The sequence below is a fragment of the Rutilus rutilus genome (assembly GCF_951802725.1).
Source record: "Rutilus rutilus genome assembly, chromosome: 6".
NCBI lineage: Eukaryota > Metazoa > Chordata > Actinopteri > Cypriniformes > Leuciscidae > Rutilus > Rutilus rutilus.
The window spans coordinates 2,710,974-2,728,902 of NC_140214.1; the positions used below are offsets into that span (position 1 = coordinate 2,710,974).

The 17,929-nt window shown below is 36.8% G+C and overlaps 3 protein-coding genes across 7 annotated transcripts in view; 2 read left to right on the forward strand and 1 right to left on the reverse strand.

The window, feature by feature from the left end:
- Nucleotides 1–6,577, forward strand: part of arhgap45a (Rho GTPase activating protein 45a) — a 53,046-nt gene extending 46,469 nt beyond the window's left edge. For all 4 annotated transcript variants that reach the window (XM_084411890.1, XM_084411891.1, XM_084411892.1 and 1 more), the window contains exons 19-23: nt 478–615; nt 2,442–2,680; nt 3,432–3,654; nt 3,738–3,789; nt 4,680–6,577. In XM_084411890.1, the coding sequence (XP_084268016.1) occupies nt 478–615; nt 2,442–2,680; nt 3,432–3,654; nt 3,738–3,789; nt 4,680–4,927 (900 nt within the window). In that variant the 3' untranslated portion in view covers nt 4,928–6,577. The remainder of the gene's footprint in view (nt 1–477; nt 616–2,441; nt 2,681–3,431; nt 3,655–3,737; nt 3,790–4,679) is intronic.
- Nucleotides 6,578–7,494: 917 nt separating this feature from the next.
- On the reverse strand, nt 7,495–14,389 carry polr2ea (RNA polymerase II, I and III subunit E, a). Its single transcript, XM_084411908.1, has 7 exons — nt 14,303–14,389; nt 12,934–13,108; nt 11,029–11,144; nt 9,456–9,536; nt 8,504–8,562; nt 8,203–8,281; nt 7,495–7,639 (listed from the first exon to the last, which is right to left on the reverse strand). Exons 1-7 carry the CDS (start codon nt 14,357–14,359, stop codon nt 7,574–7,576), a joined length of 633 nt encoding a protein of 210 aa, XP_084268034.1. The 5' UTR covers nt 14,360–14,389; the 3' UTR covers nt 7,495–7,573.
- Nucleotides 14,390–14,585: 196 nt separating this feature from the next.
- LOC311292034 (THAP domain-containing protein 6-like) lies at nt 14,586–17,256 on the forward strand. Of its 2 annotated transcripts, none has more exons than XM_084411468.1 (6): nt 14,586–14,667; nt 15,158–15,262; nt 15,621–15,813; nt 15,972–16,058; nt 16,529–16,995; nt 17,124–17,256. In XM_084411468.1, exons 2-5 carry the CDS (start codon nt 15,183–15,185, stop codon nt 16,733–16,735), a joined length of 567 nt encoding a protein of 188 aa, XP_084267594.1. In that variant the 5' UTR covers nt 14,586–14,667; nt 15,158–15,182; the 3' UTR covers nt 16,736–16,995; nt 17,124–17,256. The 2 variants fall into 2 exon arrangements, with proteins under 2 accessions (XP_084267594.1, XP_084267593.1); XM_084411467.1 differs by having other exon boundaries at nt 14,602–14,662.
- Nucleotides 17,257–17,929: the final 673 nt, after the last annotated feature.

Here is a 17,929-nt window from a genome sequence, read left to right on the forward strand (position 1 = left end):
TCTATATCTCCCAATGTCTTAGTCAGATGATATTTAAATGCTTAGTTTTATGATCAAAGCTCTGTATTTTTAAAGCATATAATGCAATGCAATACAATAATGATTGAGAGATGAACAAAATAAACCTTCCTCAAAAGCCTGATGATCATATTTGAGACTCACATTTGAACATGATATTTGTAATAAATGATGTATGGATAATCAAGCAAACCGAAGTTGCTTCAGTCCAGTAAGTGTTCATCTTAAAAACATTACTGACAATATCAAAGTTTTTACGTCTACTCTATTAAATCATTAAAGATTTGACAGAAAAAAAGACACGTGAACCACGAGCTGAAGGTGGACGTTTTAAAAGACACAGGTTTTATACCAGTTTTTTTTTTTATCATTCTGATCATTTAGAGGCCTTGGATATTTTCATATCAGATATGACACAGCAGGCTTGACAGGGTTAATGCTTTCTTTGCTCCTCTTCAGGGAATCTATCGTGTGAACGGCGTGAAGACCCGCGTGGAAAAGTTGTGCCAGGCGTTTGAGAACGGCAAAGAGCTGGTGGAGCTCTCGCAGGCGTCGCCACATGACATCAGCAACGTGTTAAAGCTCTACCTGAGACAGGTGAGTCACCTGACACGGGTCAACACAAATACAAGCTCACACTTCCATTCTAAGAGTGTTTATTGGAAATACGTTTCCCGTTCGTTTTGCACTGATTTGTGAGCGAAAATGATCATCTATAGCATCATTATGTGCTGAATGAAATCCAATACTTGCTTCCTATTCATTTTGGGGCTCTGACTCTAAAAATAGTACAAAATACCTCTTTAAAAAAATTAAATGATACTTTAAATGGCAGCAAGTCACTGTTAATGAGTGAGTCATTGAGTTTCCACTGATTCAATTCAGGAACTAAGCTTAATGAGTGAGTCATTGAATCATTCATTCAACCGATTCGTTCATTCAGTTATGAAACGCCGCCGTGTTTCGCTCAGGAACACAAAACAGCTGTTGCTTTGGTCAGAACTATCTTTATTGGTGAAATTGAACAAAAACAGGCAATTTTGTGTCTAAAATGCAAGTTACTTAATATTAACTTCTTGTTTATTGAACTGTTGTATAAAATCAAAATCACATTTGTGATCGTGCTTATATTTGGAGAAAAAACAGCACTCTTCCGTGGGATATTGATTAACTATATTAAATTATATAAATATAAAAGACACACAGAGGTATTTTTGCCCCCTTTTCTTTAATTAGACGATGTATATCACACACCACTAAGATAAATAAAAAAAATAAAATAATATATATATATATAATTTGAAAAGATTTTGGTAATATTAGGCCTTTTTTGGTGATTGAGCAGATTATTATTATTTTTTCAAGATGCAGAGTTGTGTAGTAATTGACAAAATGACACAGATCCTGTTCATTGACATTAAGATGAAGATGTTCCTATAATAGACCAGCGTTGTGTTACACCGTGTCCTAACCAGACGCGATGCGATAAGATTCCAGAGACAAATAATGTGTCTGTCCACATTAGACGCGACTGCGAGATGCGTAAAATCAATCAAAACCCACAGCCAATCAATTAATAATGATAATAATAATAATTGTAATTAATTTAATAATTCAGTAATGGAAAAAATCTTTTAAAATTAATTGTTAATTAATATTTTATAACTTCTGAATATATAGTGTATTTATGTTTTAATATATTAATCATTTAAGTTTAATAATCTAATAATAATTTAATAGTTTATTATTATAAAATAAATTTGTAATATTTTAATAACAGTCATATGTAATAATTTAAGTCATATGAGTTCAGAAGACAAATACATTTATAAACAAGGCATGCAAAATAATTGGGTAGTTGAAAAACAACATGAACTATTATTTTTAAAAATCAATCAAAACCCACAGCCAATCAGAGCAGCGTGTGGGCGGAGTCTCGTGGTCTTGACGGCACTTGCAAGAAAATGGATAAGTACATAATCAAATTCACAAATATTACACCATTTAAACATCATTAAAATACATAGGCTACTGAGTTACTAAAACAATCTTTGTCAAAGAATACACTTGTTTGTTCACAGTTTGAATGTTCTTGTTTGCATTTGTTTAATTTGAAGATCTGAGGTGAATTATCCACTGTTGCTTTTACAGCCACAAAGCTGGAGCACTAAATGATGTTCAAAGTCACATGACACGCTTTTAACATTAAATAAAGCACATAAACAGCACCTGAGATTATCATCGCCACACTTTGTGTTTGTTGTTCCAGCGCGACGTCGCAGAAAAATAGAAACCGTTTCTAAAATTGAATCGTCGCGTGTCGCCGTTGCGGCGCTGGATAGGACACACACTCTGATCAACATGGAGAAGACCCTTTTATCTCGTGTAGTGTGTTATGTTCACCGCCTCTGTCTCCTCCTCAGCTGCCGGAGCCCATCATGCCCTTCCGTCAGTATAATGATCTGATGGGACTGGCGAAGGAGAGCCTGAGCTCAGACGGCTCAGAGGCCGGCGAGGGCATGAAAAGCCCAGAGCTGGTGGATCGTGGGTCAGAAACCGAGCCGGAGGTGCTGACACTAGTGCAGAAACTCAGAGAGCTGCTCAAGCGGCTGCCGCACACTAACATCTCCACGCTGAAGTACATCGTCCGACACCTGCGCAGGTGAGCTTCTGCACATTCAGAACCGACGGCCGAGGCTTTAAACGCCTGGTGACATTATTAGACATGTCAAGGCCATATTCAATTATGTATAATGTTTAAAAAAAGTCTAAATACACTGACACTTACACTCTGACCTGTACAAAAACTGTGATAAAATATTTATTTTTTTATAAATGTATCATGAAATATATTGATCATCATAAATATAGACAGACTGGAACTTTACAAAATCATAAAGAGATACTTTATTAATTAATTTAATAATTCAACAATGAAAAAAATATTTAAAAAAAAATGTATTGCTATTTAATATTTTATAACTTCTTAATATATAGTGTATTTATGTTTAAGTTTAATAATTTAATAGTTTATTATTATAAAATAAAATAAATTAATGTTTAATATTTAATAATATAGTCAAATCTCTAATAATTTAAGTCATATGATTTAAGAACACAAATACATTTATAAACAAGGCATGCAAAATAATTTGGTAGTTGAAAAACAACATGAACTATTATTTTTGTAACATTTTCATATATGAGAGCATGTATTTTAGGTCCTGTAACTGGTCACCATTTTAACTGTATCAATATGAGAAAAAGAAAAGTTGTTTAATAGTCACTTCTTGAAATATCAAGTTCTCAAAACTGCCGTTTTATAGATTTGTCATAAGTGTGCTGGTAATATAAAACATCACTGTATAATGCTAGTGTTGTGCTCTCTCTCTCTCTCTCTCTCTCTCTCTCAGAGTGTCTGAGTTGGAGCAAGATAATAAAATGAGCGCTAGTAATTTAGGCATCGTGTTCGGGCCGACCCTGATGAGACCCAAACCCACCGGCGCCACGGTGTCGCTCTCATCTCTGGTGGATTACCCTCATCAGGCTCGCATCGTAGAGGCTCTGATCGTCTTCCAGCAGAGCATCTTCATCTCCTCCTCCTCCTCCTCAGTCTCCTCTCCAGCCCAGAGCCAGGTCTGCACACAGTCACATGATGTGATGAAGTACACGGGTTTATACTGAGGTTCTGATGCACTTACTCATACTCTCCTCCACAGGTGTGTGAGACTGGAACTCATGAAGAGACAAACAGAGCGGATCTGGAATGTGGTGAGAGAAACACATCTATTAGAAATAATAAATATTAAATAAATTGTTTATTTTTAAACATTTAGAATCTGAATATTATAAAATGTTTTGTGCTTGGGTTTGCAGATTAAGTGGATCTGGAATGTATTGGGAAATATATTAGAAATATTATGATTTAAAATGTATACATTTTTTATAAGAATAAAAAAAATTAAATAATATTTAACAATATTAAAGTATTAATAGTAAAAAAAAAGAAGAATTTGTGTGAAATAAACACCACACAAATATATGCAAGTGTGTGTCTCTCTCTCTATATATGAAGAGTTCAGATGCAAAAGCCTCTAAGTGCCATCTGAAATTTTCTTCTAGAATGATCATTTTTATCAAGCTCGTATATTTAGGTTCAATAATTTCACTTAAATGGCAATGAAAATGACCTATTAATTGTCATTTAAGTGAAATTACTGAACTAAATATTTTTTATAATATTAAAGTATTAATATTGATAAATGTTGCTTGGCTTTTTTGAAATTAAGAGAATCTGAAATAAACAATAATATATATACATTATATATATATATATATATATATATATATATATATATATAAAGAAATATTAGAATGTTATTTTTACAAATTGTATTTAATATTTTTAATATAAAATATTTATTATCTATAGGTTTGTAATACTATTATTAGAATCAGCAATTTAATTTATTAGAATTTAGTAGTTTAGTTGTAAAATGCTCTTTTGTTGTTTCAATGCCTTTTTATCCTTATGTTAAATGTTCATCATATTGCAGTTCAAATCACAATATTTGTTGAAAAATTCTCGTGATTTAAAAAAAAAAATTAATGAATGATGCCATGTTACTGTTGAACGAGTGTACCGTTCCCTCTTCCTTCAGGTCATTCGGTGGGTTCCTCAGGTTCTCAGGACTCAGACTCTGATGTGGAGGAGCAGGGCAGAGCGAGAGGACAGCGCCCTCCTCTGGTGAGTCAGGAGAGCGAGACCAGTACCGAAGAGGAGCAGACCAGTCCCAGATTGAGCCTGGACCTGAGCACACTCCCAGAGACCATCCCGGAGCAGACCACCGGCACAGAGGAAACTGAGGAAAACGAGGAAAACGACTCCGAGCAGGTCTCAGATCAGTAAGACCAGGGAGGCATTAGGAATTCAACCATTTCAACCGTTAGACCATTTGTATATGTTAATTCCCAAAGTCAAACAATAGTCATATTAAAGGGTTAGTTCACCCAAAAATTTAAATTAACCCATGATTTACTCAACCTGAAGCCATCCTAGTTGTATATGCCATTCCTCTTTCAGACGAATACAATCAAGTCCATAAAAATGCATCTATCCATCATAAAAGTGCATTTATTCATCATAAAAGTGCATTTATCCATCATAAAAGTGCATTTATTCATCATAAAAGTGCATTTATCCATCAGAAAAGTGCATCTATCCATCATAAAAGTGCATTTATTCATCATAAAAGTGCATTTATCCATCAGAAAAGTGCATCTATCCATCATAAAAGTGCATTTATTCATCATAAAAGTGCATTTATTCATCATAAAAGTGCATCTATCCATCAGAAAAGTGCATCTATCCATCATAAAAGTGCATTTATCCATCATAAAAGTGCATCTATCATCATAAAGAAGAGAAGAGAAACACTTGAACTTGACGCACAACATAATGACGAGCGCGGTTGCCCAGCGCTGTGTGTTTGAACCGTGAGAGGCGTCAAAGCTTGCGCTACTCCTACATCGTCATCCTCACGTGTTACTCTCGTGGCGCAAGTCGACTTGTGTGTGGCCGTCTGCCGGAAGCTAGTTATTTAAGTCCATAAAGTTAAAAATATGGATATTTTTCTCACAAGAATGCATGGCTTCGCTTCAGAAGGCCTTTATTAACCCCCGCAGAGCCGTGTGGAGCACTTTTATGATGATTTATGCACTTTTATGATGATTTATGCACTTTTTATGATGATAGATGCACTTGTATGGACTTCAAGAAAATAATGCCCATTCACTCCCATTATAAAGCTTGGAAGAGCCAGGACATTTTTTAATATAACTCTTGATTGTGTTCGTCTGAAAGAAGAATGTCATACACACCTAGGATGACTTCAGGGTGAGTAAATCATGGGCTAATTAAATTTTTAGGTGATCTACCCCTTTAAGAGGGTTTTGACTGACAGGCAAACTGATATGACCTCAGACTGTAGAAGTGAGATCAGTGTAGTTTCAAATATTGGCTAAAATGAACTGGAGGTTTATATAACGCGTCTCTTATCACAATACATCTGTGCACTATTCTGCATAAACCATAAAGAACTGGAATACAATCATTTCTGTCCTTCAGAAAAAAACATATATGCCATTATTATTTAATAATACAATTTCAAGGTGTGTAGATATTAAAAAGGCTCCACATATATTGTCATAGGAACTTTTAACATTTGTATTTATTATATTTTCATCTACGCACTGGAGCTTTTTCTTTGTTTATTGATAGAGCGTAAAACGATGTTACGGTTGTGTTGAACTAACAGCCGCTGCTGGTCAGTGCTGGTTTTAATACGTCACTGATTTCTCTTTCAAACATGTGCTTTATTTGTAATAGTGTGTATATTTCTTTACTCCAGCAGCTTCATCTGAACCATGTATTCAGACTAACCACATGACCTGACTGATAAATGCGTCAAAACCATTGTGTACATTCCCAAACTGTATATATTCCGAGGAAACGTTAAAATATTCACAACACCATAATAAAACCTTTCATTAAACAAAAGTTGATTTATTTTTTTGATTTGCAAAAACAAACAAGTTTTAGGAAAATTAAATTAATTGTTGTCGTCCATCACAAGAATCGCCCATTATAAACCAAAAGAACATGAGACGACAATGAAAAGCCTTAAGGGGATACTCCACTTTTTTTGCAAATAGGCTCATTTTACACCTCCCCCAGAGTTAAACATTTGAGTTTTACCGTTTTCGAATCCATTCAGCCGAACTCCGGGTCTGGCGGTACCACTTTTAGCATAGCTTAGCATAGATCATTGAATCGGACAGGACCATTAGCATCTCTCTCAAAAAAATGACCAAAGAGTTTAGATATTTTTCCTATTTAAAACTTGACTCTTCTGTAGTTACATCGTGTACTAAGACCGACGGAAAATGTAAAGTTGCGATTTTCTAGGCTGATATGGCTAGGAACTATACTCTCATTCCTGCGTAATAATCAAGAAACTTTGCTGCCGTACCATGAGTCCAGCAGGCGTAATGATATGACACAGCGCCTGATAATAGGTCTAATAGGTTAGACAAACTTAGTCCCGGTCACGCTGGAAGTTACCGAGCTGGGGACTATTTTCAGGCGCTGCATCATATCATTACGCCTGCTGCACTCATGGCACGGCAGCAAAGTTTCTTGATTATTACGCAGGAATGAGAGTATAGTTCCTAGCCATATCAGCCTAGAAAATCGCAACTTTTCATTTTACGTCGGTCTTAGTACACGATGTAACTACAGAAGAGTCAAGTTTTAAATAGGAAAAATATCAAAACCCTTTGGTCATTTTTTTTGAGAGAGATGCTAATGGTCATGTCCGATTCAATGATCTATGCTAAGCTATGCTAAAAGTGGTACCGCCAGACCCGGAGATCGGCTGAATGGATTCGAAAACATTAAGACTCAACTGTTTAACTCTGGGGGAGGTGTAAAATGAGCCTATTTCCAAAAAAAGTGGAGTATCCCTTTAGAGAAGAATCAAATCCTGATGCATCTTTACTGTACGAGTCTGTATGTGATGTATCGTCCAGCTGTCTCGCTGGGCCGGATGATCTTCACCACCTGTGACACGCAGAACCACGTCTTTAATGGACATAAAGACACCAGATATCATTTCACTAGTGTGTGCGGGACACTATAGTTCATTTATGTAAGTGAGGAGAGCAAAATAAAGTAAACAGACATATTATACCCAAATATTCTTCATACAGTGACTACCAGTAACATTTCTGAAAATTTGGGACACTTTGACCTGATCATGTTTTGCTGAAGTGCGTTTTCTTTAATTGCTAATGCTCTTTTTACACACAGACTGAACACAATGAAGCATTGCTTGCTGATTGGTTGAGCTAAACTGGTATTATCTAATTGTGTAGTTAAATTTAACAGCTGACAGATATTCAACATAATTCATGTGTGAGACAGTCTAACAGAAGGACGGACAAAACCAGTCAAATATCGACTGAGTTCTTCTGCTCATATTGTATTACCTTTTTTCTAAACTATAGCGAATAAACTGATAATGTGACAAAAGGTCTGAATACACTCTGGTTTGACTGTAATACTTCAATACTATAATACTAAGTAAATTGCACAGAAGTCTTCAGATGAAGTATTCTTCTCACCTGCCCTCGTTTCAGCCCAAAGTACCGTGCCACTGGATCACCAGGCTGAATTCTGGGTAACTGGCTCTCCTTGAGTTTACTGATGACAGTCAAGAAAAGCTGTTCACAGGTGACGTCACAGAGAAGCCGAACACTAATCTGTGTGTGTGTGTGTGTGTGTGTGTGTGTGTGTGTGTGTGTGTGTGTGTGTGTGTGTGTGTGTGTGTGTGTGTGTGTGACGCGTGGTCAGCAGTGAGCGAGTGTAAAGCAGTGTTTGGGAAACCTGTCAGACAACAGTCAGTGTAACTCTAGATCTGGATACTATCTGGCCAGAAGCTCGATCACTTCCTCTTTCGTCATGACGATGTGTTCAGGGACCAACTGCAAGACACAGAACCAGTCATGTTCATAAATTAAAGAATATGTACGTATATTTTCAGATTTTAAATAAATAAATAAGAATAAAAAAAATATTCATAACATTTATATTATTCATATTTTAACATTTTTAATTAAAGTTAGAACGAGACATTAGATTTATTATAATTTAGTCGTTTTTGTTCATTTAACAGCAGATGTCAAATCAATTTAAATCACAATATTTGTTAAAACGACAAATCTCAATATGATTTAATAATATTTTTATATTCGTAATATTTATATTATCAATGTTCTTAAATACAATATGCTTTAATATTTTAAATATTCATATTGTAAGATATTTGTGTGCAATATGTTAACATCTCAATACAATTTATTAAATATTTTTTATATTCATTATATTTATATTATTAATGTTCTTAACTTAAATACTATACGCATTAAGATTTTAAATATGTAAATTATAAAATGTTTTGTGCAATTTGAACAAATCTCGATACGATTTTTACATAATATTTATGATTAATGTTCTTATACTACACGCTTTAATAAATATTTTAAGTATTCATAATACTTATATTGTTAAATGTTCTTAAACACTATCAGCTTTCATATATTAAATATTCATATTATAAAATATTTTTGTGCAATACTTGTTAATATAACAAATCTCAATTTTTTTATTTATTTTTTATATTCATAATATTTATATTAATGTTCTTAAATATTCATATCATCAAATATTTTAGTGCTTGGGTCAAAGAATTTAGTAGTTTTTGTTCTTTTAACAGCAGATATTAGTCATATCACAGTTCAAATCGCAATATATAAAAACATGTGAATTATGCTGGTCTTTTATGACATATTTGTGTGACTGAGGGAAAGCGTCTCACCTCATGCTCTGTGATGTTTATGAGCAGCTCTTGCTGTAGAAACTGTTCCAGGATGTATTTCGGTGCCATGTCAACCAGAGACTGCAAACAATCATCATCATCATCATCATCATCATCATCATCATCATCATCATCATGCTTGCCTCATTTATAACCGTCGCACAAAACAGCTCTGAGATTAGCGTTCGCCACTTCACACACACACACCAGTGTGATTTATAAAAACATGCGCACGAACGCTTGAGACGGTGATCTGAGGGACTGACGGCAGATGAAAGATCTTCATTATGAGTCATAATCATGTTCACAATAACAGTTTAAATAAATATAAGAATGATTTAAACTACGTTTTACATCTGATACACACATTTAGATTAAATATGCCATCCTCGTTAATGGAGTTAAGCACTGAAATGACATGAAATCACTACAGAGAAGTTACAAACAATGTTATATTCCTATAAATAGAAATATCTGTAGTGGATGCGCTGCTTTTGAACACTTTTTCCTGTTTTAATGTTTGCTGAGCGCATGATAATAGCAGAACTCATGGTCTGAGGAAATGCTTTCAGTCAATAATGCACAATAAGGCCTATCCGTTTCCATTCAAATAAAATAAAACAATAAAAAATATTATTTGGCCCGTGGAAAAGATTGAGAAAAACATTCCCCTTAAATGCATTTTACACTATTTGATTAATTTATTCTAAAACAGGGCAAGGATCGGCTACTAAATGAATTTTATCAATGTAATGTGATGCACATCCGTATCTCATATTTTCCTAACGTCTTGTACCGTTAAACATGGCATCATGTGGATGAATGTGCATATGCAAATGATATGCAAAATACCCTTTTAGGGCGTTTCCACACCTGAGAGTCGCACCGAGGTCTGAACCAAAGTTCATGTTTTGATACATTTTATACATTCGGTAAGTTTCGGTTTGGTTTGACATTGCAATTATGCGAGCGCACTAAAGCACTTTACATGACGTACTCGCGTCCTGTCGTCATCATCTGTGTGGGCTGCATCTCGACATTGATTGGTTTGTAAACAGACGTGCGTCTGACGTCAGCGTGTTGTCAGTTCGGCGGGTAACTTTGACAATAATGAATGAACAGACGCACATCATTCCCACTATACTGTTATTATTACGCCATCACTCCCTGCAGCGCCAGCTATACTCGAGGCTAGGTCACATCTGCCAAATGAGCATCCTCATTGTGCGAATATTTCATCGTCGCCGGCAGGAAAGGAGGAGAAGAGCAAGCAATCCTACGGGAACATCTGGAACCTCCTGTAAATGTTCTGAAAGTCCGAACCAAACAGAAAATGCGTTCACACTAGAGACGAACCAAACCTGTGTTCAGTTTGATCCGGACCGAGACTACCTCTTCTCGTCTGTTTGATCCGGATCGTGGTCCGGGGAGGGTTCACACCTGTAATTTTGATCCGGATCAAACTGAAAAGTCCAAACAAGGTAGGTGTGGAAGTGCGGATCCTGCAGTCTTATAAACGAGAGCCCTGGTCCACGGCTCCAGGTGAGACACGGGTGTGTTGGAGGCAGCGTACCTGTTTAGCAGACGGTGTCATGCCCGTCTGGACCACGATGATGGCCCGAGTGATGTTCTCCTCCTGCATCCGCTGGCAGTACATCTTAATGGTCTTGATGCCCACTTTCATCTCCTCTGTGTGGATGACACACACACACACACACACACACACACAGTGATGAGCAGGCCCGTATTTATCAAGCTTCAAGTGCTGAGAATTCATGAAATTTACTCCTACTTTCAAACTCAAGTATAAAAGCAAGTTATGACATTTCTTAAAGCTAAGAATCACTCTTACTCAGTTCTTTAAGACGGCTCGAGAGGTCTCTCAGTGGTTATGAGGTGCCAGTATAACGGTATCATTCATTACCGAAAGAGCAGGATCATCTTTCTCAGCGCTGGTTAAAGGGTTAGTTCCCCCAGAAATGAAAGCTCTGTCAGTAATTCCTCTCCCTCATGTTGTTCAACCCCGTCAGACTCTCGTTCATCTTCAGAACACTAATGAAGATATTTCTGATTAAATCTGAGAGCTGTCTCACTCCTCCATAGGCTTCTCTGTAATCGATATCTGACATCCCAGAAAAGTTAGTAAGAAAGTTAGTCAGAACGGAGGCTCGCTATTGGCCGACGCTGGTCATGTGTGTGAAGCTGGCCAATAGTGAGCCTCCATTCTGACGTACGACCCAGAAGCGCTGCTGTTACACTACGTGAACTCACTCAGAGAAACACAGAAGAACATGAAGAGTCGTTATTTTTGTTTATTTCTGCGCACTAAAAGTATTCTCGTCGCTTGATAAACGTAAGGTTGAGCCGCTGTAGTCACTTGGACTATTTTAAACATTGTCTTTACTAACTTTCTGGACCGGCAAGTTTCAGTAACAGAGAAGCCTATGGAGGAGTGAGACAGCTCTCAGATTTAATCAGAAATATCTTCATTTGTGTTCTGAAGATGAACGAGAGTCTGACGGGGTTGGAACAACATGAGGGAGAGGAATTACTGACAGAGCTTTCATTTCTGGGGGAACGAACCCTTTAATGTTGAGCTGAACCTTTTATAACATGTTTCCACTGTTCGACTAATTCAGCGGTTCATAATGATGGCTTATTATTATAATATCATAAACTCTCGGCTATATATAGACAGGTCAGTTGGAAAACATGTTGATCTTTCATTTCCAATGTGTTTATCAATGTATTCTCTTGATAATTATTATCAAATGAGTGTTGAATGTAAACTCCTTTTGGGAATTTCACCATTCAGTGTGAATTTAACTGAGAATATTCAATTTAATTCACGTTTATTTGTATAGCGCTTTTCACAAATACAGCTTTACAGAAAATGCACGAGTCCATATTACAATTTACAGTGAATCTGTTATCAGAGGAAACTGTCTAAGTTATGCTTTTCAGAAATGTACATAATACAAAAATCACAGTTAGCTAAAAATGTTTTAGTTTTAAACAATGTAATAATTTAATGCAGAGCTCACTGAAGTAATGAATACTTGTTTGTTAACAAATGATTGACATTTAGAAAATATTCTTAAATAAGGAAATCTATTCAGCGATTGGCCAATGTCGTAATCCAAAATCGACATAACAGGTTATGCCTGATAACTAACTTTGGTAACACTTTATTTTACAGTGTCCTTGTTACATATGTTACATGCACTCACCGTAGTAACAACAGTAAATTATGCATAATTACATGCAACTAACCCTCAAACAAACCCTATAGTAAGTACATGTAGTTGCTTAATATTACTCAGTACTTAAATAATAATAATTACACTGTAACAATGACACCTTAAACTTAAGGGTGTAACCCTAACTTTTAAGCACAGCTTTGAGACAACACTTTCTTCTTAGCAGCGTTCCTGTGAGTAACTCTCAGAGGCTTGATAAACACGGGCCCACATCTCACCTGGGAAGAAGACGAACATCTGGTCGGTGGGATCGTCATTGTGAGCGACCAGAACCGTGAGATCCGTCCGTCTGGGTCGCCCCTCGCTGGGCCGGTCCCCGAACTGAGCCTTGAACTCATCCAAGGTCTGGTCCAGCTCATCTTGGGTCACCAGGAACCCTCGATCGTGGCAGAGCTACAACACGAGAGAACCGGCACGTGAGCTTCGCCCGTTTTCTGCTATAGAAATGCATTCGTAACACTTTACAATAATGGCCATAAGTTAACATTAATGTATTTACTAACATGAGCAATATGTTTGTTACTGTATTTGTTATTCTTTGTTAAAGGAACACTCCACCGTTTTTTGAAATAGGGCTTATTCACTGTCTTTCCTACATTTAGATAGGTGGGCAAACACATTTTTGTCTCAGTGCATGCATTGTTTTAGTTTGGCTGTGCCGCCGATAGCGTAGCTTAGCATAATGAATGGAATCCTTTGTTGCCAGCTAGCATGTCATGAGTAAAAGTGATTAAAAAAAACGAATTACTTCTTGTGGCCTGCGTATTCACAACGAGTACAAATAGCAATGCAGATTAAGACTAGGCGATTTCCTAGGCTGATATTGACTTGGGGACTATATTAGGGTGAAGCACAGGCGAAGCACTGCTACCTGGGCGCTACTTCTTCACCCCAATGTAGTCCCAAGTCAATATCAGCCTAGGAAAACACGCTTTGAAATCGCTGGTGTTTCTGACGTCACAAACTACCTTGTAACCGTCAATGAATGGATCTCTGAGCTGAGTGAGTGGAGGCGGGGCTCATTTGCATATTCATAGAACCGCGCATACTAAATGAGGCAAGGGTGTCGAGTTACATTCAAGCTATTTTAAGGCATGAAGTTTTTTTTCTAGGAAAAAAACGTTTAAATATGTAATTTTGGTGATCAAATATGAGTTTTAAGGGATAAAATCGACTACAGGGGCCTTTAAAAGAAAATTATTTATTTATATATTTATATTATTTATTTTACAGTTTTCCCTCTATACTAATAATATATACTATACTCTTACATTCAATTTTAAGCATTTACCTTTTTGTTTGTTAGTTTTATAGTCAATGTCTGGTACTGAATCTCATTCCATTTAATTTCTAAATGTCTTAACATTAAACTGAATAATTATTTTAGTCTGTATGATATTTTAATTTAGAAAAATTCAGGTTGAAGTCATATTAAAGGCAAAAAGTATCACCCTGAATTCACCTTATGTTTACTATATAATATCATTCTGTGTACATACATACCACTACTTCTCTTATGATCGCGTGTTTAATGTAAACAACTACTAAAAGAGTTATGAACAGACGCAGCTCAGTCTACATTCACACCTGCATTATGGTCTTGCGAATTTTCCATAATCGATAAGTCTCCTCATCATCGTCCATTAGCGCGTGTTCCTGATCAAACAATCCCAAGACATTTTCAAACCACGCGCACTTCCCTTTAACTTAATCAGTCACGTGATGAAAGCTGCGTCTGAGGTTTACCGGTTTACCCATATAAGGCTAGATGTCTTAAGGCGGAGTCTCTTCCGGCATCACCGGCGGTACAGTAGGTGGCGGTATGCACCTGAAAAAGTTGGTTGCGACCCGCCATTAATATTAGAGAAGAAGAAGAAGAAGAAGAAGGCATCACCGGCGGCCATCTTGTTACAGGGAAGCTCTCTGGCGAGCTCTGTGGTACCTGATGTAAGGTGAGTGATCAGCACGAACACAAATCCTTTTATCTCGCTGAAATCTTGACGGATTTACAAACGGTTTGGTTTCTTACAAACGTTATTAACGTGGCTATAATTCTGAATGCTGGAACATGTTGAAAGTGCAGATTTTCTTTTCGAAAAACGACTTAATCTTGCAGCATAGTTGTGTATCACGGCTACTTGCGCAACTTATCAAGGCAGAGATCACAATCGAGCTGTTCGATTATAAAGGTTTTACTGACACCAATAACGATTTTATGACAACTAATCTTTTGTCTAAATTACAATGTTTGTGTATGTGGTTGTAGTTAGTTGCTGGCTAATAACAATAAGCTTTGAGTGAGACCAACGTTACAGTTTCTGCCACCCAGCAATTCTACATCAGTGGGAGAGGCAGATTTTTTCTTTCTTTTCAATGTAACTTAAGTTGCACATGATTTTTAATCAGGTTGGTTTGTTAAAAACATCTTGCATTGTGACACAGGAAATTGCTGGCTTTATATGAGAAGATGCCAGACACTTGTGCAGCCTGCGGATGCTCCAATGAACGTAGTCTCAAAACGAGAGCCCGTGGGATCACCTTTCACCGGTAAGATATGACAATATTATGATTATATTTGGGATAATCGTTAGTTACTTAGTGGCTGTATGTACAATACAGCGGGGCTATGACATAATAGTATTGTTGTTGACCCAAAGCTTTTTAAAGTTTGTTTGCACAATCGCTGAATGTTTCTTTTGCACACCTTTTTATAACTTGTTTAGTGTGGTTATCTTATTCTAAAGTACATACATGCACACATACATAGACGACATACAATTACCCTAAACATATGATCATTTAGGTGTGTATTTTTGTCCTTACCCTTAATGTTGAAAGAAGGAAAAAAGGGTTGGAAATGTTGACAATAATTTCTATATCTGGGTACATTTCTCACGTTTTTAAGGTTTCCCAAAGCCATAAAGTTAAGGAGGCAGTGGGAACTTGCCCTGAGAAGGGACGGATTTGTCGCCTCTGACAGGACACTGCTTTGCAGCGAGCACTTCAGGAGTGAGGACTTCGACAGAACGGGGCAGACTGTCCGGCTTAGAGATGGTGTTTTGCCAAGCATTTTCAACTTTCCAGCTCATCTTCAAAGGGTATGTGTATCATTGACCAACAATAATTCAAGGTGTATAAGATTGATATATCAATATGTGATTAAATGTCACTTTAGTTTTTTTTTTCTGCGAGTTATATAATGTGTAGTTTATTACAACACATTTTAGACGCTCAAAACTTCTTTACTTTATTTCAGCTGGTAGCAACAAGAAGCACAACCACCTCTAGAGCGGAAGACAACCTGCCGTTGGACTTGTCTAAGAATGCACCTCAACCTGATGTTGTGAGTGTTTGCGTGTGGAATGTCAAACAAATGAGACCATCATATGGCTTGTTATATTAAATCCTTTATCTTGGTGGTACCCAGAAAGATATAGGGTGTTAGTAGTCTAAGAGCCCAATATTATTTGAGGTGGTACTCTGTGTAAAAAGTTTGAGAACGACTGGCTATCTCACTTGCCCCGTCGCTTATACACTTAAATGATAAAACGTGTGAACACTGAAACTTAAACCAGGGGTAGGCAACCTTTACAATCAAAAGAGCCATTTTTGTCCAGAGCCACAAAACATATTTTTGCCTTATAAGTGGACAAGCCTATACAATTTCTTAAATGTACGCTGTTGTGTTTTCTGTTGGAGAATTGGAGAACCTAAACGTGTATTTAGGCTCACAGAATCTAAAAGTGAAGATTGAATTGTTAAAGTTACTTATTAATTTCCATATATAATTTGTATATTTTGGCAAAACAACAGGGAGCCACTGTAGAGAGGAGTTTGAGCCGCAAGGGGCAGGCCACTGACCACTTGTATTCGTTGCCTACTTGCCCTAAGGCTATAAAGGCCAAACTTGAAGAAGCCTCAGCGAGAGTGAGGAAACTGCAGCGGGAGAAGAGTAATGCCTTGAGGAGAGAAAAGAGGGCCAAGATGAACATGCGGGCTCTTCTGGAAGAACAACCCTAACGCCAGCCGGTTCAAGTACGTCTTTAGGAAGCTGACGGCCCGGTGTGGGGTCGTTAAACCATGCAGAGGCAATGTGACGGCACAGGATGACACAGAGTCCCTACCAGCTGTCATCGACACCTCTACAAGCCTGTCCTCTGCAGCAGGAGGAGAAGATCTTCCATCCCCGTTTGCTGACATTCCTGGCCTAGTACATGACCACAGCTACCTTCCCGTCCGCTTCGATGGTCTTGTGGACAACGCTCTCGTGTACAGTTCAGGTATGGCTAACTGAAAGTCGATCTTCCCTATAAGTGCCAATAGTCAAAATCTGGGGAAAAACAATCTCACGATAAGTGTTCCCTTAATTTCCCCATGCTTATTAATGATTATTGTTATCAAATTTCAGGAAATTGTTGTGCGACAGGCTCTGAAGAAGCTGTCCGGTGATGTCTGCCGTGCCAGCCTGGTGACAGATGCTGCAAATCAAATCTTATTTTTTATTTTTTTTGCAAATAAATGACACTTGTATAATAGTTGACAAAGAGACTTTTGTGTAATTATTCCATATTTTGTGTATTCATTCTATATTCTATATCAGAACCCCTGACATACAATCCAAATAGTCTACAAGTAACATCAGAGTGTTTCCTTTCATTTGATTTCATTATGATTCTACACGAAGAAGAGGTTGCCACACAGTAAGCCTTTTATTGTCAGTATGCATTTTGGGGAACCAAAAGTCCTATATGGGGAGTTTCCATAGGGCATTTTACAATGCGCATACCTTGGCAAATAATGGTCTAAAGTACTCATTTTCTTTCTATATTGATCTGCTTTTGCACACAGCTTCACAAGACCTGGTGCTAGGGCTCAGTTGTGTTTCTAAAGTCATATCAAGTGAAATATGGTCAGTTCAGACATGTTTGTTATCCGGCAGAAAGAAAAAACATGTAATAATTCAAATTATTTTATTATAATAGTAATATTCATATTACAAAAGTGTGTGTGTGTGTATGTATATATATATATATATATATACAGTACCAGTCAAAAGTTTGGAAACATTACTATTTTTAATGATTTTGAAAGAAGTCTCTTATGCTCATCAAGCCTGCAGTTAAAAACAAAAACAAAAAAACAAAAAAAAACAGTAATATTATGAAATATTATTACAATTTAAAATAATGGTTCTCTTTTTTAATATACTTTAAA